This window comes from Diplodia seriata, assembly GCF_021436955.1.
Source record: "Diplodia seriata strain FDS-637 chromosome Unknown scaffold_6, whole genome shotgun sequence".
Classification (NCBI taxonomy): domain Eukaryota; kingdom Fungi; phylum Ascomycota; class Dothideomycetes; order Botryosphaeriales; family Botryosphaeriaceae; genus Diplodia; species Diplodia seriata.
The window spans coordinates 1882384-1910200 of NW_027117313.1; the positions used below are offsets into that span (position 1 = coordinate 1882384).

Consider the following 27817-nt stretch of genomic DNA (forward strand, 5'->3'; position numbering starts at 1 on the left):
GGCATTTTACCATCCCAAGGTTTTTGGAGGCACAAGCTCTCAAGACTATAGCGACAACACATGGGGGAGATATGTCGATACCGCCGTGTGCAAGAGCGCGTACCATGTCAGAGTTGTCTAGTCTGACAGCCTCATTGAGGTAGTAATGGCCAAAACATGGGTCGTCTGTATCGACGGAAGGAGGCTGCATGATGCGAAGATGTTTCAGAGTTTTTTCAACTCGCAAACAGTCCCTCTCTTCGAAAGCCTCATCAAGCTCGACTGATCCGCATCTATGCGCTCCATTCTTACTCAGCCGCCGAGCAGTTTTTGGATAGCTTCTCTGGAATGACATAGGCAGACGCAATCTTCTAGGATCGGCACCGCGGTCGAGTAGATATTCCACGGTATTGATATTTTTGTCCGAGAAACGATGAGTCCGGTCATTGACAAACATGGTCTCAAGAGTCGTTTGGGAGCGCTCGTTTATCGCATCGACGTCCAATCCAGTGCTGATCGCGATATTGATAAATCCAACGTTTCCATGTAATGTTGCACAGCCGAGAGCGCAAACGTCGATGGGTGATGCACCAGCCTCGAGAAGAAGTTGTACCACGGAATGTTTCTCTAGCTGGAGAGCCCTGAAAAGTGGTGATAATTCGGTCCCTCGCATCGCATTGACATCTGCATCAGCGTCGATAAGGAGTCTGACAAGGTTGAGATCGTTCTGGGAACTGATTGCGTTGACCAAGGCTGTTTGTCCCTTCATGACTTCTAAGGAGTAACCCATATTTCTGAGGCTCTTGCTTGGAACACAGGCATTGGCATCAGCACCTCTCTCAAGAAGTAGTTTGACCATGCGCGAATCGCCCATCATCGTCGCTGTTTGAAGGGGAGTCGGGATCAATTGCCCTGATGGCCTTTCGATGTCTGCTCCCCAATCCACGAGATATGTTGCGATATCGCGTTTTCCTTTGTAGATGGCGTCACCAAGTGGTGTCAAGCCGTCCTTGTCCCACACGTTGATGTTCGCACCTTTCTTCAACAGCAGCTTAACCATGTCTCCGGATCCGGAATCGACCGCTACCTCCAGGAGAGAGGATGGCATCCTACCGAATGAAAAAACAATGTTACTATCTAGGCCGAAGCCGAGAAGTACGCGCATCGTTTGGATGTTGTCCTTCCGATGGCGTCATGCAAAGCAATTTCATCATATACGTCGGTATAGTCGAGATGCATGCCTCTCTTGAGGGCCATGGAGATGAAATGATATGCGTTGTATTTGATGGCAGCGCGCAACGCATACTTGGTAAATATAGCCCCCGATTTCATGACCTTTTCGATTACCTCTTGGTTGTTGCATTCAATCGCCCAATGCAAGGCCAGTCCACAAGATGGCCCCGGCAAGGGATATCTCAGTATCGCTCGTGCTAGGAATGAAGCAATGAGCTCGCGGTCACCTGTCCTCAAGATACCAGAGATAGCTTCAGGTTCGTTCAGGGAACCTTTGTCAAGAACTGATTGGAATTCATTTCTTGAGAGCTTCTCGCAAATCCTGTGGGCCCAAAATTCCATGCCGCCTGTTGATTGAGCCGGATGGGCTCCAGCATCGAGCAGAGCAAACGTCATGGCTGTTGAATCGATATCCATAGCCACATCCAGAGGCCGAAGAGACCCCAGTGAATCGTTGGGACCAACTTGAGTATGCTTGAGTAAGAGCTGCACCAAGTTGACCTGGTTCTCTCGGATCGCTACCTCGAAGAGTTTTTCCACTAGGGACTCAACAACAGGATCTTTTTCTCGGAAGAGGCCAAGAACTTGAACTTTTCCGCTGTGAAAGTCAAAGCCCGTCATGATCGAATGTCCATAGAGCCTCCCCCAACACTCATCCCGCCATTGGTGGTTCGATATTGCAAGGACGGTAGTCATGAACATTTGTTGGTTTTTGGGCTTGACATTTTTGAACGTTTTGATCAAGCACGAATTGTTGAGACCCATTTTGGCCAGAGGAGCTAGCTCAGAGTTCTTCATAGATAGAGCCGTTCTGAATCGATTTGGGACCCATGAGGGGGGACCGGGGGTGTTATTAGAAGCACAGGAGAGTGAGTTTGCGAGTTGTTCGAACAGCGGACCTAGTAAAAATTAGCTAAATGGTCCCCAAGGAATAGAAAAGGCAAGCACGTGTTCTTACCATGGCGTTCCAGTACTCGCAGGAAGTCAAAGTATGGAAGGTTATCAACAGAAATGGTGGCCGAGCGGTTCACCGGAGTCAGCGACCTCTGCCTGGGAGGAGTGGTGATGAAAAGGCCTTCGGGAGTTTGGCTGCGTCCGACGGCCATCTCTCGTTGAAAGTGATCGTACATGGTTTCGAAGTAATGTCGCCCAAGAGCCTTTCGGATTTTGTGCTGAGGGAAGGCGTTGCCGTTCACAATCAATTCGCTATCCTTGCCCTCTTCGGCCTTGCGCTTCGCGATGCGACGCCCGACGAAGTTCCATTCCTCTTTCTTCAGACCCTTTCGTAAGCCCCACTTGCGGACGCGGCGCTGATACTCTTTCTCACTGGGATGAGTTAAATATCTGAGAACGCGACGGGGTTCTGACGATCTCATTCAGAGATTGCTTACTTTGCCTCGAAACCATACAGCCGTTTCATTTCAACCACCAGCTGCTTGCAGGTCAGATCGTCATCTACGTAGAGACGTCTGATGTTGTCTCTCTGGGACTCCCATTTGTCCGGCATGGCGGCCTTCCCCAGCGGAACGGGTGTGTCTGGAGTGAATATGGTGAGAGAATTGAAGGACGGTGGGGTACCTAATGGAAGGGAAGGAAACAGATTATGGGGCGCTTCAAACCGGCGTCAGGCTGAGAGACACGAATGCTCATTGGCCATTGCCAAAATCTCGCGCAACACAGGATAGCCCTAACGTGGCTGGAATCAGAGTATCCTTGTCGATCTGTCATTCATTATTATTGGTCCAGGCCAAAATCTCTTTGACATGTACCAATGTACCTCTGCTATGTGTCACGCTTTGGGTGGCTGCGATAGGCGGACGACGAAATGTCTCGGGCAACGCTCAGTGTGGAGAGCAAGATGACGAACACCAGCAGAAGCTACGTAACGGTGAACAAGGTTGGACAAAGTATCTCGATGACAGAGATGCCCTGTCGAGGCCTGATCGTTGGTGGAGAAAACGCTGCTGACCAAAAATTGCCATTCTTTGTATACCGTTACAACTGTAATATCGAAGAAGTATGAAGCATCCGCTTACCGAACTTACAGTTTAAGATTATTTCTGTTATATCTTGAGCAGTAGAGTAGTCAGTATAGCCTTGCGCCATCCGTTATTGTTCCCCGCAATCTCGTTATCTGACCGACTTCGGAGATCTTGAAACAAAACGTTAGCTGTCGCCTATCAGCCACCACCCCACATGCTTATCATCAGAGTGCGGTATCATGTGAAAAAAAGAAAGCGGTAGGAACCGTAAGCGGTCGGAACTGCCGACAACCCCTGTGGCGACTGGCGGACCAGCAACGGAAGGTCGAAAGGAGGTGGATGCACGAGAGACAACAACAACTACAACCTGAAAGTCAAATCACCAGAAGAATTCGAAGAGACAAGCTTTTGATCGCCGCGCCATAGCAGTGCAGCGAGAAAAAATATTACAATTAATCCATTATCGGTTCACTTCGCGAACGTAAAGGTTTCTGCTGTATAGGTAATGCTCATCGTGCCCCTTCATGTTGCACCGTATATCCCAGCGTTAACGGATTCTCTCCCCTCCATACTCCCTCTCACACTCCTCCTCCTACTCCGCCTCCTCTCCCCACATCCTCACCAACTCGCGACGATTAGAAACCGCTTCAGAGCACGAGCATAACGGCGCCCATGGCGGCCGACAGGCCGGCCGCGAAGCCGCCCGCCTGCAGGATGCCGGCGGCGTTGGTCGACGACGGGGTGGGGCTGGGGGTGGAGCTGGGGGTGGAGGCGGAAGACGAAGAGCCGGGGGTGGAGACGGCGCTGGAGGTGGAGTTGCCGCTCGAGGAGTCCTCGCCGCGGACGGTGGCAGAGCTGGTCTTGCCGCTGTTGAGGTCCTCGCAGATGGCGGCGGAGACCTTGGAGGACTCTGTTGGGGGGATTTGTTGTTAGCAGGATGGACCGGATGGTGGGAATAGTGGGGAGCAGGGGGTTGGAAACGTACTCATGGCTTCCTCGGCAGAGCACTTCTCGGAGATGCAGCCGATGACCTCGGCGGCGAGGTCGTCCTGCTTCTTGCACTGGCACGCGGCGTCCTTGACCTCGCAGCCGACCTTGGGGGCGCCGGCCTGGATGCAGGGGATCTGAGAGAGAGAAACAAAGGTTAGCCAGGGGAACGGAGTGGCATCGGCGTGGGGAGCAGCGGCATCGGGAACGTACGGCGCAGCTGGGGATGTCGGCCTGGGTGTAGGCGGCGGCCATGGAGGCCGAGGCGGCGAGAACGACAGCGGTGGAGAACTTCATTGTGATGATTTATTTAGGGGTTTATTGTGGTAGTTCGTGAAGAAGGAGCGGACAGCTAGGCTGGATGAATGGGTTCAAACGAGGGACTGGGAGGAGCTTGGTGCCCGGAGAGAAGACGGCGAGAGCAGTGCGTATTTATCTACAGTTGGCGTGAGTAGGGAGGGGTGAAGACCGTGGCCTTTGCTTGACAATATTAGCGTACGAGGGGGGTAGTCCAACGGCCCGTACCCCGTGCGAAGCTAGAGATGAGGGTTACCGATGCCGCGAGATAAGCACAAACGCAGAGCGGGGGCTTCAGGGAGACTGCCGTTATGCCGGGTTTGGAGAGACGTTTGTTGATCTGAGGCCCTCACTGTAGGGCAGACTGGCGGGCGAATGCTGGGTAAATTCTCGAAGACTGGCCAGAAGGCGCCAAGCAGGCCCGTCCGCGGTTGGTACACGGACGGTTGCGGGTCGGATCGACGGTTGACTGAGTCGGCATCAAAGCTTAAGATGGACAAGAGTAACGTTGCAATTTGGACTGAGTCTTGCCACAGCGTGTCTAACCCGAATAGACCGAAAACGGGACATCTTTATACATGATAGTTTCTTGCGGTCAAGATCTCCGCTCGGCCCGACGACATCCATCTTTCGCGGTGCAGGGCGGGATGCCGATGGCAGATCTGGAGCGCAAGGCTAAGCGGAAGCACGCAACGAGTCGGCAACACAGAGGTTGAATCTGTCCGTCTCTACAGCATCTGGGTATAGGAGAGATGGCGGCAGACAGGGCGGCAAAAGTTGCCGGATTTTGAGGGGCGTTGACGGGCGATGGACCACCATGAGTCCCGGGCGGTAAGGCACCCACAGCCAAGCATTCCACCGCCCCTCCACGCCGCCATGACGGTGGATGTTCCCGTGAGGTTGCAGGCTCCATGGACGATTGCCGACTTCAGGATCTTCTTCCGATGCTGGCGCGCGTATTTCCGTGGACGGCAGGTTGACTGGGATTCCAAATTTCGGCGACGGAAGCCATGGCGGGCGGCGGTGATTGCAGGTGCATTCCGAAGGTTGACCGACGAATTTCCCGAGTAATTGCTAAGGTGATTCCGTTGGGACATGATAGGTAGGTTGGTCCATCTTTCCAGGTTGAAGCGGAGACTCGATCCCGTCCCTGGGAAGTTCAGGGCGATGACAGCAGCGGGTCCCGAGCGACCAGTGTGGGACGATGAGCCATTGGTAGCCTGCTCACGCTTGGGGGCGAGCTGCAATCGGCCATCACTTCGACGCTAGGCTGCTCGCAGCCTTTGAGCTGCCTTCTAGAAACCCCGCGATAGTCCAAAGAGAATTTTGGAAAAGACGAAGATGATGCGCGGACGGAGGGGTGACGGGCCTTATAAAGACATTGATCCCGGAGATAGCGAGACTGATGACTTCCGGTGCTAGAAACACAAGCCATTGGCCTGCGCGCCTGCAGAACAGCGTCAAAGGGACAGAGCCTATGCCATGGCTGTAATTGTTGCCCTGTAGTCGCTCTACTTGGCGACGGTTTCGCGTCGGCTGATGGGCCAGTGAGAGGAGAATGCGAGAACGGGGAAGCTGACATAATCGAGGAACCAACTCCGCAGCCTTCGTTCAACTCCGGATCCGCACCTTAGCATCCGCACCTTAGGCCCCCTCGTTAGCTAGCGCGCCGTCCCATCACCCATCGCACTCCTCGCCGCCGCCGCCTTCACTCGCCACTGTCGCATCTCCGCGCCCTCTCCCTGAATGACTCTTCGTGCGAGTCAGTCATCCCATGCCTGCTCATCGTCATTCCCGCCGAGTCCCAGCCAGCTCCTGTGTTACTTCTATCCGTCCGAACGTTACGTCATTCGCATTCGATGAAACACCTGCGATCTTAAGAAGAAGCTCACTCAGAGCCGCCTGGTAGCGAATCCGATACCTTCGAAAGGAACACATCGAGGACATTTGTAGGAAGACGACGGTCACAGAGGCCCAGCAGGTTCTCATGGACCCGATATTGGCGAGTGACTCCGGTAGCTGGACGGTCGCATGAATAATGTGGTGACGGATGGTTGGGCCCTCAAGCGGAACAGTCTAGGAGTCTAGCTCTGAGGAAGAGAAACGGGAAACATTACTCTCCAGAGGCAAGAGACGGGCGGATGACGTTGCATTTGCGCGGATACACCGCCAGAGCACTGGTATCAGAGGTGAGTTGCTAGAGTGTAGTCGAGCAGATGAAAGATGTAGAAGACCGAATTAGAATAATCTCTGCAGCTAGCTTTACCAATCCAAACCAAGCTGTCTTCAACCACGTCGCAGACGTCTGGACGGCAGTCAACCAAAAAACAACACCGCAAGAGCCCCATCTCCACCATCCACGTTACCAGAACGTGTACGCATACCGAGGGGAAACCCAGCTCCCCGCTCTCCCCCAGCGCACCCTCGAGTTCAAACAGCCCCCACCACCTCCATCCGATCATCCCAACCCCTCACCTCCCTATTATCCCTCCCCTTCCCTCCCGCCTCCCCGAACGCCCCCGCCGGGATCCACGGCACCTCCCAAAACCCCTGATCGATCCGCTCCCCGTACTCCAACCTATCCGTACACATATCGCCGCCCGACGGCCCCACGTGGGGACAATGCACCGCCGGCCGCAGCGCCACCATCGGGCCATGCACCATGCGGCACAGCAGCGTGTCCAACCCCATCTCGTCGGCGCCTCCAAACCTGACCGCGCCGCCGGCCAAGAACGCCACGCACGCGGCCTCGCTCGCGTACTGCCTGTTGTTGCTGGCGGTGCAGTGCGCCTCGTGCTCCGCGCAGACCGTGCGCGCTATTTCTGTTGTTGCGTGCGCCACGGCCGCCGTCACGTTTCCCGCGAAGCGCGCGCGCGCGACGCGCAGCAGCGCTCCGGAAACGAAGGCGCCCCAGTGCCGGAACGTCGCGTCGTACTGCCGCGCCCGCCCGGCGCCGTCGAAGAGCGTCCACGCGTGGATCTCGAGCGTGAAGGGCGCGTGCCAGAAGGTGGGCGAGGTGAAGTTCATGAGGATGGCGGAGGCGGCGACGGCGGCGGGGGCATCGCTGGAAGAGGGGGATGGAGGAAGAGGGAAGGCGGCAAAGTGGGTGACGGTGTAGCCGGTGGGGATACCGAGGAGGGTGAAGGAGCGGGTGCGGTTGAGCTGGGCGAAAAGCGAGAAGAGGTATTCGGTGTTGAGCTCGATGCCGGTGAATGTGCGAGTGATGTCGACGCGGCCGCGGATCGAGGGGCTGAGGAGGGTCGAGTTGATGACGGGGGCGAGGGAGAGGGTTTGGTCGAAGATGCGGGTTTGGAGGGCGTAGAGGGAGGCGAGGGTGAAATTGGGGGTGGTGATGGTCGTCGTCGTCGTGGTCGGAATGGAGGTCGGTTGAACTGGGACGTTGGAGAGGTAGAGGGCAAAGATTGAGGTTGCGAGAAGGGCGATTGCAAGGAGACTACGTGATGGTTAGCGTCCAGATGTTATCTGTGGCGGAAAAGCCATTTACCCAAGCCTGTTGCGGCCAACGATGGGTGCTCGTCGTACCGCACCTAAGCGAGGATCCTTCCAAATCGGGAATGTGGTAGAGCGAAGGCCACCTGTGACCATCTTTCTTGCCTAGGTTGTTCGCCGTATGTGAAGGTAGCTGGGAAGAACATTGCCATTATACCCTCCGTGAGTAGATGCGCTCTACTTATACTCGGCTCTATTTAATTCACTCAGGTGTTTGCATGACTTCATGAGGGAGTTCCTTGGTAGTGATGTTTGCTCACTAAATATAGCGAGGGTGGCACAAGCTGAACTTGGCATCTCGACAACGTCATTGGAAGGCTGCATTTGCGAGGGAATCTTCATGTCTCCTCTTGTCCGGTCGACTTCTGAAACAAGAGGGGAGACAAGACCATCTCTTCCTCCTACCCGTGACAAATATCCGCCTGGCCCAGACCTATTTCGAGAAAATGCCAGCGCATCATCAGGCAGACATCATCAGGCAGACATCACCAGCCTTGTCCGTACAAAGGTACTGCTTGGATCCGATATTCGGAAGGCCCTGGACGGCTGCGGAAACCTTCAGTTCCTTCCCTCCGCTCCACCAAAGTAACAAGTGATGCAAACACAACCCTCACAGCTCCACCTCATACCTCCTCCTCCACCTCAACACCCCCTCCGCACCTACCTTCAACACCCCCACATCCCCCTCCGGCCTCGCATCCCCCACAAACCCCGGCAAACGATCGAACAACGCCCCTTCCCCCTCCCGTTCCCCACCATCCGCTCGTCCTCCTCCCAGCTGATGGTCCCCCACCCGCAACCTCACCACCTCCCACGCCCCCATCGTCCCACCACCACCACCCGCCGCCGCCGCCGTCGTCCACCTCGGCCTCAGCGTCGCCCGCACCAACACCGTCCACAACGCGCCCAGAAACACCGCCAGCAACGCGCTCCCCACCGCCGCGCCCGCCAACGGCATCACCACGCCCGCCGCGTCGACGCCTTCGTCGACGGCGACGGTCAGGCTGCCGCCGTCTGATGATCCCCCGCGGTCCGGTATTGGATTCGTGAGCCAGAGCTCGTTCGCTGTGTAGGCGGCGGCTGTGAAGGCGGTAGTGATGAGGGCGCGGTAGGATTGGGCTTGGGCTTGGGACTGTTCTTGGGCTTGTTCTGATGATGACGACGACGACGATGATGATGATGGTTGCGAGTAGAAGAAGATGTCCAACCAGGACCGCACGGCCGCGCCCGGGTCGAGGACACCGCGGTAGGTGGTGGCGGCGGTTTGGGGGCGGACGTTGTTGTGCGGGTCCCCCCGAGGGGGCGGCTGGGTGTTCGTGGTGGTGGTTCTGGCGGCGTCGGCGGCGACGAGGCAGTAGGCGCGCGGGTCGTCGCCGCCTGCCGTGCCGCCGTAGCGGCGGTGGGGGAAGAGCTGGGCGGCGAAAGGGGGGACGATGTCTTGGCAGATGGCTGGTGCGGGGGCCGGGTGGGAGGGGTCGCGCGTGGTTGTCGTCGCGCTGGTTTGGTTGAGGTAGGCGAGGTAGGAGGGATCGCTCATGGCGTCGGGGAAGGAGCCGTTGCCGAAGAGAGCGAGGAAGAGGGTCGTCAGGGGACCCTTGGCGGGGACGTCTTCGAGGATTTCGGTGGTGGCGGGATTGGGATTTGGTGGCGGAGTGTTGCTGCTGGACGTTGATTCTGGGTATGTCTCCAGAAGAGGCCCGGGGAGGTTGCCGTTGGAGTAGTTGGGGAGCTCAAAGTAGCCGATGGTGGTTTGCGCGGAGACTTTGAACACGCCGTCATACCATGCGTTTTCGTCGCGCCGCGTTAGGTGCATGTGGAAGGTTTCATTGAAGCTTTGCCGGTTGCGGGTGTTTTGGATCTGGGGGGTGAGAGCGGCGCTGGATATACATGCGCTGATGTTCCAGTGTTGGTACCACCAGTCGGGGTCGGCGTAATCGTACTGGTACTTGACGAAGCGTGAATCGTGCTGCGTGGCAAAGCAGCCGTCCGGTGCATCTTCAGTGGCTATCTCCTCGTACGCGACCGTCGTGTTGATTCGCGGCGCGTATACTTGATTGAACCCGGTGTTGAAGCCGTACGGGAGCTGTGCGATGAAGGGATCTGATAGCCTATCCAGGTTCTCCAGTCCCAGGCTGTATTCCTCATCACGAGCGCAGCGTTGCTGCCACTTGGTCATGTTTTCCCGTGTCTCACTCATCCAAAGACGCGGCTTGCAGTCTTCCGGTTGCCAAGTGGCCATTGCCTTGCGTAATGAAACGGTCGCTCTATCCACGTACATGTTGTTCCCGGTTACAAGATCAGAGATGTGGGCAATCTGGATGCTGTATTGTACCTCCGATCCGTCATCCCAGCTGGGCTTTTTTGTTTCCGAAAGTGGCTTGAGGAAACCCTGCTGGACTGGGTAAATTGCCAACCCTTCACTCATGGAGTCAGTAGTCTGGAGAATATTTCGACCCAACCACACTCACCCAGAATTGTCAACACAATCGCTACCCAGAGAAGCTGGCTGCCATGTCTGGCCCTGTAAGAAGGAGACAGAAGTTTCACAAGAACACGCGGGCTTCTCCAGCCCTCATCTACAAGTGTTGCCGTCTGTCTCAAGGTGAAGTTTGGTCGTTTCGCATGGTACTGCGCAGAAGGCACAGCTGCGTAGGCGATTATAGCGGCAGTCGTTGGGATTGTAAGCATGGCGGCGATGGTGGACAAAACCAGGGCGCCATGCAACCACCGAGCGGCGACATGAAGCTCACTGAACGCCCAGTAATCTTTCTTCTGTTTCTCTTCCGAGCCAAAGTGGGGCCTACGTCCGATAAGGCAGATAATGACCCAAGAGCTGATTGCCAATGCTGAGTAGATGGCTAAGATGAAGTAGAAATAAGCGCTTCCGCTCTCCAGTTGGACTGCTTTTTTCCTGTTTAGGCTATCGTGAGATGAGCCATCTGTGCTTAGCGGTCGAGGAAGCTGCTCTAGCTGGTACTGTTGGGCCCGTTGATTGCTTTCATAGTAGTCCGGCGGCTGCTCCATGATCAGAGGTAACCATTGCTGACGGGTGAGGGCATCATTTACAATTGCGTCGTCGCGGGGTCCTACGGCAGCTAAATAAACGAACCATTCGATATATGATTGCTCTCACATGTACAAAGTGATGATACAACAAAAATTCCCGAAACAGAAGCCCAGACATGACACTCGTCTTGGCAAGGAAGGACAGCTTCCTTGTTGGGGCCATCATCCGTGTAATCGGTTAAACGTTGCCGGACGTGGGGGTCGCTCAATACTTTCGCTTCAGCCTGTAGTTGCAATGACCAGGGGTGCATAATCGATCCTACACTGCAAGCCTGGCGCTGCGCCATACGTGTTGCAACCGAGATCGTGTTGACGTCATGAAGAAACACCAGAGAAGAGAAGACTCATGCGCACAGTGCAATATATTCGCATACTTTGAGCGCAAAGAGAAGGATGGCAGTAAATTGAGATGGAAACTGAGCGGACCATCGAAGCGCAGAAGTATTCTGGTTGAGCAACTTTTGTTACAAGCCAATGGGACCGAAATTCCGAATGCTGGTGACGATAAGTGCCGTGTCCTTCGACGTGCTCTCACCATAACCCGGTTGCTGGGATGGTGGAGGCTATGAGACATTAATTCTTCTCAATAAATTGGGAGGAAACAAGGCAGGTAAGACATCGCTTCTGAATATCATATGTGTTGAGGAAACACGAGTGGGGACTCGCGAAAATGTTACAACGCTCGAGTACGGGAACAACTCCCGCTATACCGCCTTATACGGATTTCCGGAAGACAGAGCACTATATCCTCGTACTCTGCAATCATGTGTTTCACCATGAAGGATAGTGCGAAACCTTGTAGACATTAGAGCGCTGTGCTACAGACGCACCCTGCGTTGCAGCCAGTAGTATTGCCCGGGTGTCAGTTCGAAGGGCGAGGCGTTGTTGAGATAGATAACAGCAAAAGCAGAAGCTATGACCAGAGATTTTGAGTTTCCTCTGGAATTGCGATCGTCTCAAATTGAGTCGAAAGTGCGGGGCATACGGGATGTTGACACAAGCTTGAGAGGTTTCCCTATTGCCACTTTACTTGACAATTCACAATTGCTATTTCACTGATTGCATGAGGAGATCACGGGACTCTGTCAGTATGACATTTTCTTGCGACACTTGATTATGACAATAGAACCGTTAAGTAGTTGACCTCTGACTATTCGTCTCAAATACAATTCTCGCTAAGTGTGTATCTCTGATCCTCGCAAATCTATACAAAAAAAATTACACATGTGTGCTGCTCTTGCGGCAACAACCAACAACATCCCAGTTGATCCAAGCAGTGCCGATGGAGCACTTCCTAAAGACACCGACTGGGGATCGCCAGGACCGCCGCGGCGTGGCTTGCCACCACCTCGCTCGCCAGGTCGACACCGTCAAGTGGACCTCTTCTCGACAAAACACCAGAGCTTTTCTCCCAACGCCGGAAAGAACCGTTGCTGCGGAATGATCGGTGGTGGGGGAGATGATTCGGAAGGAAAGCAGACAGAGCTCCCGGGGTGCACAGCACCAAAAGACTCTCGAAAGCAGCCGACTCCATGCGCCTCTCTCTCTCTGAAAGAAGGTACGCCAGCGGGACCCGCATCGCGGCCAGCGCTGTCGAGACGGCTTGCGGAGTTTATGAGTGGAGAAAAAATGAAAAAGGAGCCGAGGGGTGGAGCGAACTGTGAAGTCAAGGGTTAGTCGTCTGCGTTGCGGAGAAAGACGTTGGGTAACTTACAAGTGTCGCACCCCCTTGCTTCTACTTTTCATGCATTTACCACCAGCTGTTGGAGATGTTGTCCTGGACGACGGCGAGCCTCCAGATCTCGACCAGCGGGCCGTCCTTGCCGCCCAGCGGGTCGTGCTTGGGGCAGGCGACTTTGCTGATGTTCTTCTGGATTTGCTTCATCTCCTTGGCGTTGAACGCCCTGGGCTCGCAGTTGTCGCGCTTGCCGCTCTTCTAGATGGATGTCAGTCTATGTGATGATGGATGATGGATGGTTGATGATGAAACGTACCTCGGGGAGGAAAGAGACGTATTCGTAGTTCTCGGCGTTGACAACGCAGTGGCTGACACCGGCCTGTTGTTCGTTAGCGATGAGTCGTTACGGCTGGAAGAAACTGATGGAGACGTACGGGATACACGATGATGTCGCCGGCTGAGAGGTAGACCATCATGCCGGGGGGCGGGCCGTACTGGGTGCCGCCGACGAGCAGCTGGCAGCGGCCCCTGACGATGGCGTGCATCTCGTGCATGGTGGAGTTGAAGATGGGCGTCTTGTTGACCTCGTTGTGGCCGTCCGGGTGCCAGCGGTTGCGCTGGATGATGTTGCGGAGCTCGCCAATGGCCATGGTGGTGGAGAAGGCGGAGCGGTAGACCAGAACGGGCATCACGTTGTTGGGCGAGTCCGAAGTGGGCTCAAAGCGGTAGAACTCGGGCTCTTGGGGGAGAGAGTCGGCCATTGTGATGGATTGATGGAGTGGTTTGTTGGTGTATAGGAGAGAGGAGCTTGGCGGACTGGTGATGGATGCTGGACCCAAAGCGTTCGCGTGGAGAGCTTATAAGAAAGCAGACTCGGGAAGCGCCGGCCTCACGCCAGTGCAGACCATGCGGTTCCGCTCTGCCGATCCGGCGTTATCAGCGTGCTATGTTTCTCTACGCCGGAAGCGGCTAGAGGTGGTGCTCGGGTTGACTCCGTTCCACGTGGAAATCGCAAGCCAACCGCCCGTGCTAAACGCGTCCGTCCCCTGGCGGAGCATGTCTCCCACGTGGCAATTTAAGGTTCACCCGTGTGTTAGCGGCTCTGCGGTGTTATTCCACGAACCGGACGGTGTAGCGGAGGCGCCGCGCGCAGTTAGCACTGTTAGGGTCCTCGCCGGGGCGTGGACCGGCCGCGCCGTTTTAGCCCAGGTTGGGTGGCCGGCGGACAAACGGAGGCGTCGCAGGCGCGGGCGGCTACGGGCGAATAGGCAAGGCCCGCGTTATATTCGAATCTTGGAGAGTCGTGCCAGATGCAGCGGAGACGCGCCCGGCGGCCGCACTGGGCAGAGGCTCCCCCTTGCTCCCGGCAAATGGGAAACACGAGCCTGGTCGCTTAGGGCTCGCGCGGAGGCGCACTGGGCCATCTAGCAGATCTGCCTAACAATAGGCGCTGCAGAACACCGTGTGTTTGTGGCCTGATGACGGCACGGGCCCGAGGGATGCAGTGACACCACTGGTGCAGTCCCTTTTCATCAACTGTGATTGCTGCTTCGTGTGTTGACGCAACGGGCAGTATCATGGTGACCATCCAGATCTGCATCTCGTCTCGCAGGCGATCGCGGAGGGAAGTGGGTTCGAATTGCCTGAACGAGAGTCCCGGGCGGGTCGGCAGATCCGAGCAGATCCACGCCCTGCACTGCACTCTATTGGAGACAGGACCCTCCCGCGTCGCATCTCGTCCATCTGGCAGCGTGCATGAAGGATGCATCTGTCAGGGCTGCCCTCGCAGGCTGCAGAAATCCCTCGTCGCACGTTCGCGGCCGCGCTGTGCCGCACGACATACGCCATGCATTTACTTGACTCGAGCAGAGGTACGTACCTGCGCCTTCTCCGACCCTTCCCGAGCTCAAATTCAGCCCTCCAGGATGAACACACTCTCCATCCTCTCCCACGAGGCAGGCCGTTCGATCGACATGACTCTGGCGGAGGCGGCCCGAGGGACTCACCGCGTGGCAGCCATGTCGCGCTAGCGGTGCCCCTTAGCAACCATGCCCCTTACGTCGACGCGAACGCGAACGCTGCTGCTCGAAGGATTGGGTCCCACACGATAGCGCTCGCCGAGGCGTTGACAGCTCGAGCTGACCATGCTGCAACGAGCCCAAGTAGCTTTGCGTCAGCGGGCGCCGAGGCCACAGCGTGGCGCCGGCACATCGACGATTGACCTTTTTGGCGCCGGCTCGACTGGACACACGTGCGAATCCCCGCGCCTCAGGTGAGCTGCCTCGTGGCTCGCAAGCGCTGCCGCCGCCGTGATGACGCCGCCAGATCGCAAGCCACCTTTTCCCACTTCTTGACTCGAGCGGTGGAACCTGCCCTCGTGGGTTAAGGTCGAGACACACCCACCGGAACCACCACTACTGCTCGCGGACGCTGAAATCAACTAGACGGTCCCACACTCACCGCCTGTGGAGCCGGGGGGCGCAGTCTTTTCGTTGGCCATGGGCCGTCCATGGGAATTCGAGAAGAGACTGCCAGAAGGCGCCTCCTGCCAACGCGGCTGATCAGCGCTGGTCCGGCATCCACGAGCGTTGGCAGCAAGTGATCGACCTACCTACACCTCGCTGAACTCCGAACGCCCCTGACGTCGCCCACGTCCGAGCGTTTGTTCCATTCACCGCACAGTGTCCTTCGAGAATGGCGTTTTGCGTGCGGTAGACTAAGCTCCCACCCACTCCAAAGGATTATTCCTGCGCATAGACAACGTGCCTGTCCCGATCCGTCGTCAGCAAGCGAAGACAAACCCACGTCTCAGCCATGCTGAAAGCTTAGCTACCTATACCCAGCTCTGGGCATTCCAACCCCGCTCTCACCTTCCTCCCCTTGGCGGCATCTGCCTATAGCCCCCTCGGGCGAAGTTCCCCAAACCATCCCAGGGATCTTCCATCATCAAACGCGGTTCCCCGACGCGCTTTGGCCGCTCCCTCCGCGCGCATTGTGCCATTGTGGATCAGAGAGCGAGAAAGAAGGCAAAGAGATCAGTGTGCGTGCTTTCGAAGGTAAGGCGAGAACACCTCGACCCACTCATTTACCGGTGGGGTCACCATCCCTCCCACTTCGACGCGTCTCCGCGGATCCGCTTTCCCAGGAATCCGCGGCCACGAGATATTGCGGCTCGGCAATCTTCGCGACTTTCGTACCCTTGCACCAACTCGTCACAGAGAGATCAAAACAGGGGTGGCCGTGATGATGGACGTAAGGAAGCGAAATGTCCGAACAAGGTGTGTGTGCACACCACGCGTACCTCGGGGCCATTGTTCTTCTCGAAAACCTTTTACGGTGTCTGTTACTCGATCTAGACCTTTAGCCCCCAACGGGCCGTGGCTGTGGCTGGATCGCGGCGGGCTCGCAAGAACTACACGCAAAGGGAAAAAAGGAAAAAGGAAAAAAAAAAAGAGGTGGAGTTACGCGAGCGGACGATTTCGGAAAAGCCGGTCGAGCGCTGGGTAGCGGACGATCCCGGGCCCACACGCGGGCGTACCGGTACGTACCCTCGTGGCGCTGGTTGGTGGGAATCAACATGACCGGGATACGCACGGGAGGGATGGGAGAAAGCATATGGGAGAGACACGGGCAGGTATCAATGGGATGAAGCCCCCGGTGATGGGTCCGGTGTTTGTTGGGAGGGGAAGGAAGACAAGGCTCCACACCACCCGTGGGTGAGGATGGGAAGGATGGACGGAAAGGGATGTGCCGGGGACGTCCTTTCCGCGGCGGCAAGCAGATGCTTCAGCTCTCAATGGCGCCGCAGGGCGTGCGGCCGGCCGCGTGGCTGCACTGTCCTCTTTTTCCCTTCCCACGCGCGAAGCCGTGCCGGGTTGGCCCTTGGAGCGGACTTCGCGCTTGCGGCGCGTCGCGTGGCTCATGGCCGCGAGTCAAGAGATCCGGCTGGTGCCCCGCCGTTAGTACCTTCGAGGTCACAGTGCTTATGTCTGGGCCCGAGGGCGTGGGAGATCGCCAGTCGACAGGACAGCTGCGGTTGGGTTGATTAAGGTCGTACTTCGGCGCTTGGTTGTGTGCTCGTCATGCAGGCAGTTCGATAGCCTGTTGGTGTCGACTTCGACGACGCGCTGCGGGGGCTTTGCTGAAGAGGCCAAGGGCCATGGGCCGCCCGTCCCGAAAGAGTGGGTACAGCGGTGAATGAGATGGGGGTAGTCGAGCTCCCCCTCTCTGTCGAGTCGGGTTCCCAAGATCGGAAAATCCTCACCTCGAGATTCAAGGGGCTTCACGCTGAGGTTCTGTGAAGCAACCTCCATGAGAGCGAGGCTTGCATGCAATATTCCGTTCAAGGTATACAGTTGATCCGATCCTGATGTTTTAGCATGGTGGACTACAGTGGCGTATCGTGGCTCCACCGTCGAAGTGTCAACTGTGCATGTCGAGTGCGGCTCCGCCCACGCCTTATCCGTTAAGAACACTGATAAATTCGACCCACAGTCAGCCGCAGCTCGCACAATAGCATCTGTGATATCCATGTCGCTATTCTTGCAATTTCAAATCGGCATTCCCTGTCTTCGCCTTATTGGCTCTCCACTTGTAGTACTCCCCGGCCGTCACGACGGGGTACTTCATCGGATTCTCGGGGCCCACGCAAGTCGACACCGGTTCCAGCAGCTTGCTCCGATCGAATCCAAAGAAGAATGGTGCCGAGTACCTCTCCTTTCCGCTCTTGTTGATCACTCTGTGTACAGTTGATACGAAGTAGTCGTTCGTCTGTCGCATGAAGCAGTCTCCGATGTTCACCACAAACGACCCAGGCACCGGCCTCGCTTTGATCCACCGGCCCGCCTTGTTCAGAACCTCGAGCCCTCCCGAGTCATCCTGCGAGACGATAGTCCAACACTCGAAATCCGTATGAGCGCCGAGCCCGGCTTGGTCATCGGCAGAAGCGTCCTGCGCTGGATAATGAAGGATACGCATGCCAGCCTCTGGCCGGGTGACGTACTGGTCAAAGGAATCCTCAGGCAGGTGGAGAGCAAGGGCAAAGATGTTGGTCATCTTACGCGCAAGCTTCAGCAGCTGCGCGTAGTAGCCAAGTAGCCCTTCCTTGAAGCCTGGTGGGTCAGATGGCCAGATACTGACGGACGTTTCGTCTTTGTTCGTGGCATCCGGGTCGACCGACGGCTCGTAGGACCAGTTGAAGGCCTCACTCAAGTCTGCAGGTGTCAGAGCTTTGGCATGCCGATGTTGAGGAGAGATGGTCGTTACCGTTACTCTTCAGTGAGTTTCGGTTGTACGCCTTCATCGGATGGTAGCCGACAAACTCGTTTGGCACCAGCCCTGTCCACACTTCCATCTTCTTCTCCTCGTCCATTTCGAAGAACCGCTTCGCTTGCCGAAAAGCTTCTTCTGCATAGCTTGGGTCAAGTCCCTGCCATCGTCAGGATAAGAACTCCCATGCTCCACGGCAACGTACATGGCCAACGATGTAGAAGAAGCCAATACGGTGGGCCGCCTCTCGCACTTTCTCAGCAACGGCTCGACGATCATCCAGGCTATCGCTGTAGATCCCCGACACATCGATGATCGGGATCTCATCCGCATCTACAGACTTGTTCGTTTCGAATTGGTAAACCTGGCCATTCTGGAGTCGCAATGTCCTGAGTGGTTGTGTTTCGCTCTGCACTCCGGACATCGTGTCGTTTATTGAAACTGGCAAAGAGCTTCGCCAAAATGTGGCAGGTGAGCACCTTGTGCGGGGTTGCAGCAGCTTTATCAAGAGAGCAGCAGTGCCCCACTACTCGGCGACAGGGTGCCGATCGCGCGGGTATTCAAACCCAGTGCCGACAACATTTGCCTCATCTTTCACTCTCGCGTAAATGGACGTGAGAGCTACAACTCTGAACAGTAGATGGGAAGCCTGGTTCACATCAGATTCACGAAGGGGAACGGCCGTCGCTGCTCTATCCTCACGAATACAGTCACAGAAGCACTGCCTGGCGACGCCGCCTCCTTATCATATTACCAACCTACCGCTCCGAGTTTTGTATCTATCTCGTCAAGCTTAGCGATCCTCGGGCTGGGCCCCCAAAGCTCCTTCTCTGTGTAGTGGTATATGATCCACAGCCGGCCGCATCGTCCTGCATCTTTCTTGCTGATGAGTTTGGAGTGGATCATTGCGTCAAGATCGACAGAGAGCACGCAAGAGCCCGCATAAGTGCGGGCCCGCATCCAATTGGCCCCAGTAGCCCATCCATTTAAAGACATACTTCTCTCCAAAAGACTCGAAAAAAAAAGGCACATCGTGCGAGTGCTACTCCGGCACGGATTCAAATTGCCGAAATTCTTGAAACCGGCTCTGCTTCAAATACCAAAAACTCTCAGGCATCATTGCTCTCCAAGAAGCCCTTTCTCTGCTATGACACGAAAAGCAGGTGGAGTATCAGCCCTTTCCTTTTCAGCGTTCTTTGGCTGCAGAACCCCGTTCTTCTTCCCTGGAGTAGACATTGTCGAGTATCTCGGAGGAAATTTCTGTTCCCGTACTCTTGCCTTAGAAGGGAGTCATCCACGCAATCTTGATTCGTATCGAGGTACGGCATTTTCACCTACCACCAAGCAATAATGGCGGAGTGTGTGCCCAGCCTGAAGTCGACGTTGCGAGAAAGTGTCGCAGAGAACATTTGCGTCTATTCAGCTACCACGAGCTATGTCCTGCGCTGTGGCTTCCACTCAGCCGGCGGCAATCGGTTTCCTACCAGTAATGACCATGTGGTAGCAACTGAAAATACAGTCCCTACTGGCCTCTCATCCGAGCGTTTTACGAAGCTTGTAAGAATGTGGCCTACCGCACACGTGCTTGCCAACGCCCGGGGATGATGTGAATCATTTGTTCCGACAAGGAAAAGTCGTCTTTAAGTTCGCCGCATACCCTGCTAGACCCTGCATTGCGCCAGGGAATTAGTCCAACAACAGAAAAGCGTAGCCGCTCTCCGGACTGTATTGTTTACCTTGAAATACTTGGATTCAGGGCCAACATGACTACTCCCAACCTTTTGGCACCTTCGTCAACGGAAAAAATGCCAATTATTTGTGGATCGATTCGGCGTGCCTTTTCCCCAAAGGACCACCGCTACTGTTTGTTACCGCAGAAGACGGCACTCGTTGTCGAATCTCGTGTGAGATGGCATGACTTACACCTCCACGCAGACCCCCAAAAACGCAAGCGACGACACATGGATGACGTATAAGCGGACTCGGTTGACGCCTTGGCGGGCGAGCCACCAAGCGATCCAGCCAGCGCGGCGAGGAGCCTTTTCGAGCAATGTTCCTTGGCCCCAGGGCTCGGCAGCATTCACAAAGCCCATCTGGCGGGGGAAGAAGGCTCCCGAGAATAAATGGTCAAGAAACACCAAAGCCACTTTCAGCCTCACAACGCATGAACGCAGGGAAGGCAAGTGTTCCTTGCATCATCACCATCACCATCACCATCATCATCATCTGCAGCGGGCATGCCGCTGCAGGATTGCGGGGAAGACAGAAGTGCGGGGACAGGGCCAAGCGAACAACGACCTGCCGCACGGGGTAAAGACGGCCGAAACCGCGATGCGAAGCACGAGCAGGACAGAGTCCATGGCGAATAATTTTCCGCCGGGGACGCCCAGAATTCGCTCGGGCGAACGCTCGCCCGCAATCGGGACCTTGGCCGCTCCCGTTTATAAACTCCCCGCCGGGGCAATGAAACAATGTTTCTATTGTCGCCAGGTACGTACCGGCCGTTGCCAAATAGCATAACATCCCTCAGTCCCGGCCCAATCGCCCCAACCAACCATGCGGGTTGAAACATTGTTCTCCTGGTTAGTCTTCGCGGCTGCGGCTGCGCGTGCAAAGTACATCGTGCCCGGCGGGCGATGGCACGACACGGACGGGAACCTGATCAACGCGCACGCCGGCGGCGTCACCGTCGAGCCGGAGACGGGCAAGTTCTACTGGTTCGGGGAGTACAAAATCGAAGAGCAGGAGGAGGGCGGCGGCGTGACCGTGTACAGCTCCGAGGATCTGGCTACTTGGACCTACGAGGGTCTTGCATTGGGTGAGTTCTTACCGATGTGCGCGAGTGGACCCAAAAAAAAAAAAAAAAAAAGGGAGTAGGAAGGGAAGAGGGGAAAAAGATTTACGGATCTAACACGCGCGTGCATCCAGAACCCATCGAGGGCCACCCATACATCTCGCCCGAGCACATCATCCAACGGCCCAAGGTTGCGTACAGCGAGAGCTTGAACCAGTACCACGTGAGTGTACACTCGGCGAACTCCTCTCTCGTAAAAAACATTCCGGCTTACCGGGGACCCTGCCGCTTCATTAGATGTGGTGGCACGCCGACAACTCGACCTACGGCTGGCTGCTCCAAGGCTTCGCGACCGCCGACACCATCGCGGGGCCCTACACCTTCGTCAACGCCACCGCGCCGCTCGGCAACTGGTCGCAGGACTTCGGCATGTTCACCGACCACAAGGACGGCCGCGCCTACGCCCTCTACTCCAACGGCGACCGCAAGGAGGGCCGCGACGTGTACCTCACCACCTTCAACGACGACATCACCGCCCTGGACGACGTCGTTCATCGCTGGGACAAGTTCGACCTCGAGGCCCCGACCATCATCCAGACCGAGGCCAGCTACTACGCGCTGATGAGCCACAAGACCGGTTACCGTCCGAACAGTGAGTTTTGATCATCCCCCCATCCCCCCTTCTGCCCTTCTTTCGGCCTGCGATTGGGGCACTGACGGAGGGGCGGCGGCAGATGTCGTGGCTTTCCGCGCGGATTCGCTCGCCGGTCCGTGGTCCCAGCCTTTCTTCGTGGCACCGCCGAATACCCGGACGTTCAACTCGCAGTCGGGCTTTTCGTTGAGGATCGTCGGCGAGAAGCAAACCACCTACCTTTATCTCGGTGATCAAGTAAGTCAATAGACTGAGCGAGTCAGCTCCAGGTTCCTGACAGCGATGGCAGTGGGACAGCAATTCTCTTTGGGAGAGTCGGTACATCTGGCTTCCCGTCAACATTGACGACGAGAAGAAGACGCTCGAGCTTGAGTGGCACGATGTGTATGACTTGGATGTGTAAGTGCTTTCAATACGGATGATAAGAGCTTTGCGGCTGACCCGAGCGTAAAGCAAGTCTGGAGAGTGGAGTCCTGTGGAAGGAACCGCATACTATGGAGCGGATGCGACGACAAGCAGAAGCGCTTTCAAGCAGGAGGCTGTGAGTGCAATGCAGGCATATGCGCTAGAAGTAAACAGTACTGAGTCCAGGTAGAACTTCGCCAGCAAGGGAACCATCGTGACAGGAATCTACGGTAACGACAGCACCGTGACGTTCGAGGGTGTCGAGGGCACCGGGAAGGACCAATGGGTCTCCTTTTATTATCAAAGTAAGTTTCGGCGTGCGTTCTCCGGAAACTCAACTAACCACGACCGAAGATACCGATGACATGGGCTTCGGAGATCAGCGTAAGTGCCCGGATTTTCCTGTTAAGCTCCGTGATTTGACTAATCAATCCTCAGCTGGTGGCTCTCCCGACCGCATCGGCGGGTCTTGGCAACTCCGTCGCATCAGCAGTGTCGTTGTCAACGGCGACGCTCAAAACGTGCAAACCCTTTATCAACGTGACACCCACAAGGGAATCATCCTCTCCACGCCTCTTCTCCTCTCGCTCAAGGAAGGCTCAAACACCATTACCGTCGGCGGGCTGAGCAACGGGTTCGATCTGAAGGGCGCAGACTTGGACAAAATCGTTGTGTACCCTCCGCAGGAGTAGCTTAGTCGATGAGGCCAACGGGTAGAGCGAGGAAGTGGGCCTTGCGGAGAAAACCGGCAGCATTGTACTCGTATTCGTTCTCGTCGTATTCCTCGAATGTGTAGGTGATGGGAAACTGCGCTGCTATGCAAGCTCTCTTGAAGCGCTCCGAAACGCCGAAGGGACTGTAGAGTTCCAACGTCACAGCCGGAGCCACTTTCCGCATCATGGCGAGGACCTTCGTGAGAACTGCTTCATCGATGGCCCGATCCGGTACGTATGCCCAGAGGTACCCGCCCACATGCTCCAAAGTCGGAGGGATGATTTCGCGCAAGAGAGGTTCGTCAATCCAGTCAGGATGCGGCATAAGCGGGCCAAGCCACAAGTAGCTGTCGTCGATGCCGTGGCGGAGAGCAGTCATGGCGCCTAGCTTCATCGGATGGCCGTAGAAGCCAAAGTCTCTCTCGACGACCAGTGTTTCCAGGGTCTCGGCAGCGAATTGCAGGGCACTGGCATACTCGCTGCAGTCGATTGGACAGCAGTCGACTGGTGAGTGTTGCGACTTGGAATGAATGACCAGGGACTTCAGCCCTCGCGGTATGGCCAACAGCTTCGCCAGTTCTTCGACCGAGAGATCCGAGTTCAACAACTCCAGCTTCTGGAGTCTTGTTGATCGCTGTTGGCGGTGGACGTCGTCCCTGCACCCATCGCGGACATGGTAGACGGTGAGTGTTTGCAAGCTTGGATGCAACAAGACGGCATCGAGGCGATGAAGAGGTTGTCTCCTACCATTACCGTCTAGAAAACACAACCTGCCTTGGCGCGCAGCCTGGTCAGCACGCTGGCTTGGGCACCGGCGATGGTTGAAACTCACAGGTTTTCAAACGGGTAAGGATCTCCCCTCGAGATGCGCGGGCAAAGATATCATTGAACTCATTGCTGTCCAGGTAGTACGATTCGATCGACAGATTCACGAGATTTTCGAGATCAGGAAGCATGCAGTAGTCGGCCTCCTCAGACGGCTCGCCAGCACGGTGACTACCGCGATAACTGTCGCCGGCCCGCTTTATGAGGAAATTGCGAACCAGGCCGGCTCGACGCGGCTGCGCTCGGAGCGAGCAATGGAAAGCCTGAAGCCTAGCAGCACTTTGTATGATTACGGACTCATACAGGTGTGGCTCGACGGCATGGTAGATGCACCAGCAGGTCTGCGCCAAGGACAGCAGTTCTGCCTGGGTGAGGCGCAGCACCACCAGCTCAAATAACTCGACCGGAAGGGCTTCCATTCCAGTGCTAGACAGGCATCCCACGACGGTGGCAGGAGGATGGCGGCGTAGTTTCGAGATGGAAATGAGATGGGAGCGTTTGGAAAAGCGGCGGCAAGGACTTGTGGATAGTGCGGGGCTCGGCGCGCTAAAAATAGATTACGTCAGGGGTGATCATCACCGCCGGCTGGGAAACCACGACGCCCATGCCTTCCTTCCAACCATCATCTCGCACACCGGTGTGTCCGGACGACCTCACTCTGGGAGACGGTTCCGTACTTTGGCGTCCAGGAGATCACTCGCATGGCCTGCTCGTCGCCCGCCATGGCCCGCCCGGCGTACATGCAATTCCCCCTCGCGATCCCATGAGCCGGCGCTCCCAGAAACAGAAACCCCTCTCTTCCTCAAACACGCATGACAGGTGCCTGCCGCTTGTTCAAGCGCCGGAGCTCAAGCCATGCAGCAGCAGATGAGCCCGCTGCCCGCCACAACGCAACACAAGCATCCCCTCGCGAGCGGAAGAGGCGTCTCCGTCGGCACCAGTGGCCGACCAATACCTGCCCGTGTGATTGGGCGTGTGCGTGCGCTCAGATCGACTCGTTTTCTAAACAATTCCCCGCCTGGACGTCTTTACGAGCCGGCGGTGCGAACAAACGCCGCGGCAGGCAAAAGGGGGAGAACAAAGCTCAGCGCTGCCATATCGATTGATCGACCTGCTCACTCTCATTTGATTTCGAGCCTTCTCTGCCTCTCCGCCGAAGTCTAGCCTGTGGCGCCGCTTTGGTGTGAGGCGGTGGTAGTTCCCTCGCACCCTCGTCTCTCGCAGCGTCGATCGCGTATTGCCTTTGAAACGATTGCTCCAGAGGGCTATACGAACTGCATAAAGTAACCCACGAGCACGGGCCCCGCCCACGGTTCAGTCGCCGCCGCACCACGTTCTGGCGCCGTCCAAGGAGTGCCTTCATGGCCGCGCATCGTGAGCACTGCATCGCGCTCGACATCTCACTGACGTGCTCACAGGCAGGAGAGCTTCCAGACCCCTGGAATCCTGGGGCAGAACGCCACCGCGGTAGCTTCGGCAGCTCGTACGTGCGTCGATCAATTACCCGCTTTCACGAACGCCAAGCGCGAACCGACCCCTTGTGGTAACGAGCGAGCCATTTGGGTTGTATTCCTTAGCCTGGGAGCGGCCCCGCGACGGCGCAGGCTGTCTATCGCAATCTGCTGCTCGTAATGGCGGGGAGAGCGGTCACGAGAAGGCCGAGCCGAAGGCACTACTCCGCCAAGCCGCCCGGATATAGCAACGCACAAGCTTCAGCCCTACGCGAACCAAGCAATAAAGTCTATACGATGCACGGGGCTTAGGCTTGCCTCGGGGGTATAGATATCGCGCCCTTTCTCCAACCCAGCCGTCCTTTTCTCCAGCACCGCATCTCTCCCTTGCTCAACTACAGTCGCTCCTTCGACAATAATCAACACCCACACTCGTTCAAGCAACACTTCACTTCAAACCCGCCAAAATGCGTTACCAGTTCCTCGCCTCCGCCCTTGCGGCCCAGCTTGCCCTTACCGCTGCCATGCCGCAGCCCGACCAGACCGTCTACGAGACTGAGGTCGACACCATCACCTCGTGCGGTCCCGAGGTCACCAACTGCCCGGCTCGCTCGCACCCGGCCACCGCCGCTCCCTCCGGACCGGCCGCCACCACCGCCGCCGTGCCCTCTGAGTCCGCCCCGGCCTACGGCGTCCCCTCTGCCCCGGCCGAGTCTGCTCCCTCTGCCCCGGCCTACGGCGTTCCCTCCGCCCCGGCTGAGTCCGCCCCTGGCTCCTCCGCCCCGGCCCCGTCTGCTCCCGCCTCCAGCGGCGTTGAGGGCAGCCACCCCTCCGCCTCCGCCCCTGGCTCCAGCGGCCCGGCTCCGTCTGCCCCGGCCCCGTCTGCCCCCGCCTCCAGCGCTGTTGAGGGCGGCCAGCCCCCGGCCGGCCCCGCGACGGTCTTCACCACCAACGTCCAGACCATCACCTCGTGCGGTCCCGAGGTCACCAACTGCCCGGCCAGCTCGCACCCGGCCACCGCCGTCGGCTCCGCCCCCGCTCCCTCCGGCACCGCCTCCGGCGGCCAGACCTGCGAGGAGCAGGAGAACATGTGCCGCACCAAGCCCGGCGCCAACATGGCCCAGTGTTCGGCTGACCGTGCCTCTTGCGACGGCTACATCCCCGGCCAGGGCTCCGGCACCGCCACCGCCCCCGCCGCCTCGGGCACTCCCTCGGGCGGCCAGACCTGCGAGGAGCAGGAGAACATGTGCCGCACCCAGCCCGGCGCCAACATGGCCCAGTGCTCGGCCGACCGTGCCTCTTGCGATGGCTACATCCCCGGCGGCTCCGTCCCCGGCTACGGCACCCCCAACACCCCCAGCAACGCCACCGCGTCGTTCGCCACCCCCACCCCGGCTCAGCCCACCCCGTCCCAGTGGACCGGCGCCGCCTCGACCTCGTTCGTCTCGTTCGGCGTCATGGCTTTCGCTGCCGCCGCCGCTGCTTTCGTCTTGTAAATTTGATATTTTTGATTTCCGCCGTGAGAGCAAGTTGAGTGTTAGTTGGGAGAGTTGAGGAGGCAAAGACAGGCAGCAGGAGAGGAAGGAGAGGATTGATTTTATTGGTTGGTGCGCGCTGAATTATTATTTTGGTGGTGAGGGAGGAAGGGCAGAGCTTAGATATCCAATGCATTGACCCTGGCAGTTAAATTATTTGGTGCTCTTTGTATTATAATACATACACACACACATACAACAACTTTTCTCCGAGTGATCGTGTGGCTTGGTCCCTTTCTGAGGGGGCTTGACACAGATGGCTTTGGATATTATTTTTCTTAGATTTTACTGTATATACTTATCACTTTTGCTGAATGCGGAAGAAGAAGGAGAAGTAGAAGAAGGTGGTGGAATACCCTGTTATGTGTGATTGTTTTGAGCATAAAAAAAGAATCTCTAAATTTCTAAACCTTTTTTGGGCGAATCTTACTCTATCTGCGGCGTATTTGGTATCATGGAAAAAATGTCTATCGTGAATGTGGAAGCCGCAACCAACAAACGCCTCCCTTCCCGTCTCACAGAGGAAATGTGACAAAAGGAAATTAAATTAGAGAAAGGAGAAGAGGGAGAATGCGGGATTCCCCCAGCTTTCTTCCGGTGGCTTCCAGAAGTTGAGGTCGAGACTTCTTCCTTCCTCCTTCCCCTCGCCCCCTGCACACACGATGCACGGACATCGGCTGCGCGAACTTCGTCTTCGTCTACACGACGACAAGGGGAAGAAAGGAAAAAAAGAGGATAATCGGAGTGAAGTTGGTTGTACGCCGATCGGACTGCTGGTTGGATATGGGACCCCGTTTGGACCAAGTTTACAGGGATAGCGAGCGGGCGGGCGGGCGGTTGTTCGTGCACGCGCGCGAGCACAGATAGATTTATTTGACCTTGAACGCTATGGGCGGACGCAAGACCCGGGTCAGTGAAGATCCTCGATTTTCGATAGAGATTTGCCCGGGAACGTGCTTACAGGCCATCAGCTCCTTTCTTTGGTTGTGCATGCTGCGACCGAGGAAGGAGAGCTCGGGTTTCTTGTAGGGGCGAACCGAGGATTGCCTGCTGGGTGGGTACGATGATCAGCCGCATGGATCTCGCAGGGGAAAGGAAGGGAAAAAAAGCTTGCCGCTCGCCGGCCCGCGCCACCACCACCACCTCCTCCCCCTCCTTCTTCTTCCCACCATCACCACACAAGAGTTGGACTTACGGCTTCGGAGTTATCAGACTCGGCGGCTTTAGCACCTTCAGCTTGCAGCGTTCCGCCTTGACCATGTGTGCATTGGCGAGGAGCCAGATGCCCAGGGATTCTTCGAGGACGATCTTGGTAACCATTGTTGCTTCACTTCTTTCTTTTCTCTTCTCTTTTTCGGACGAGAGACGGATGATGCACTGCACGATTCAGAGAACACGGTGTTTGGGATGCGTGGTTATATAGCGCGCATTCCGCAGGCAAA

General features: G+C 56.7%; 9 protein-coding genes across 9 annotated transcripts; 2 read left to right on the plus strand and 7 right to left on the minus strand.

The window, feature by feature from the left end:
• Positions 1-1751: 1751 nt before the first annotated feature.
• Positions 1752-2719, minus strand: SLS55_006460 (uncharacterized protein; the record flags this gene model as incomplete). Its single annotated transcript, XM_066777889.1, has 3 exons — positions 1752-1810; positions 2171-2538; positions 2604-2719. The coding sequence occupies 3 exons, from the start codon at positions 2717-2719 to the stop codon at positions 1752-1754; spliced, it is 543 nt and encodes a 180-aa protein (XP_066631984.1).
• A 1122-nt stretch (positions 2720-3841) lies between these two features.
• On the minus strand, positions 3842-4478 carry SLS55_006461 (uncharacterized protein; the record flags this gene model as incomplete). Its single annotated transcript, XM_066777890.1, has 3 exons — positions 3842-4104; positions 4180-4318; positions 4395-4478. 3 exons carry the CDS (start codon positions 4476-4478, stop codon positions 3842-3844), a joined length of 486 nt encoding a protein of 161 aa, XP_066631985.1.
• Positions 4479-6908: 2430 nt separating this feature from the next.
• On the minus strand, positions 6909-8140 carry SLS55_006462 (uncharacterized protein; the record flags this gene model as incomplete). The annotated part of the gene is made up of 2 exons (XM_066777891.1): positions 6909-7932; positions 8133-8140. The coding sequence occupies 2 exons, from the start codon at positions 8138-8140 to the stop codon at positions 6909-6911; spliced, it is 1032 nt and encodes a 343-aa protein (XP_066631986.1).
• Positions 8141-8598: 458 nt separating this feature from the next.
• On the minus strand, positions 8599-10413 carry SLS55_006463 (uncharacterized protein; the record flags this gene model as incomplete). The annotated part of the gene is made up of 2 exons (XM_066777892.1): positions 8599-10385; positions 10410-10413. The coding sequence occupies 2 exons, from the start codon at positions 10411-10413 to the stop codon at positions 8599-8601; spliced, it is 1791 nt and encodes a 596-aa protein (XP_066631987.1).
• A 2391-nt stretch (positions 10414-12804) lies between these two features.
• SLS55_006464 (uncharacterized protein) lies at positions 12805-13493 on the minus strand (the record flags this gene model as incomplete). The annotated part of the gene is made up of 3 exons (XM_066777893.1): positions 12805-12990; positions 13049-13111; positions 13167-13493. 3 exons carry the CDS (start codon positions 13491-13493, stop codon positions 12805-12807), a joined length of 576 nt encoding a protein of 191 aa, XP_066631988.1.
• A 3775-nt stretch (positions 13494-17268) lies between these two features.
• SLS55_006465 (uncharacterized protein) lies at positions 17269-18424 on the minus strand (the record flags this gene model as incomplete). The annotated part of the gene is made up of 3 exons (XM_066777894.1): positions 17269-17945; positions 17998-18160; positions 18206-18424. The coding sequence occupies 3 exons, from the start codon at positions 18422-18424 to the stop codon at positions 17269-17271; spliced, it is 1059 nt and encodes a 352-aa protein (XP_066631989.1).
• Positions 18425-20556: 2132 nt separating this feature from the next.
• On the plus strand, positions 20557-22543 carry SLS55_006466 (uncharacterized protein; the record flags this gene model as incomplete). Its single annotated transcript, XM_066777895.1, has 9 exons — positions 20557-20818; positions 20929-21017; positions 21092-21446; positions 21529-21683; positions 21736-21845; positions 21900-21987; positions 22042-22156; positions 22206-22235; positions 22290-22543. 9 exons carry the CDS (start codon positions 20557-20559, stop codon positions 22541-22543), a joined length of 1458 nt encoding a protein of 485 aa, XP_066631990.1.
• Position 22544: 1 nt separating this feature from the next.
• Positions 22545-23520, minus strand: SLS55_006467 (uncharacterized protein; the record flags this gene model as incomplete). The annotated part of the gene is made up of 2 exons (XM_066777896.1): positions 22545-23320; positions 23397-23520. 2 exons carry the CDS (start codon positions 23518-23520, stop codon positions 22545-22547), a joined length of 900 nt encoding a protein of 299 aa, XP_066631991.1.
• Positions 23521-25307: 1787 nt separating this feature from the next.
• Positions 25308-26336, plus strand: SLS55_006468 (uncharacterized protein; the record flags this gene model as incomplete). The annotated part of the gene is made up of 1 exon (XM_066777897.1): positions 25308-26336. One exon carries the CDS (start codon positions 25308-25310, stop codon positions 26334-26336), a length of 1029 nt encoding a protein of 342 aa, XP_066631992.1.
• Between the last annotated feature and the right edge of the window lie 1481 nt (positions 26337-27817).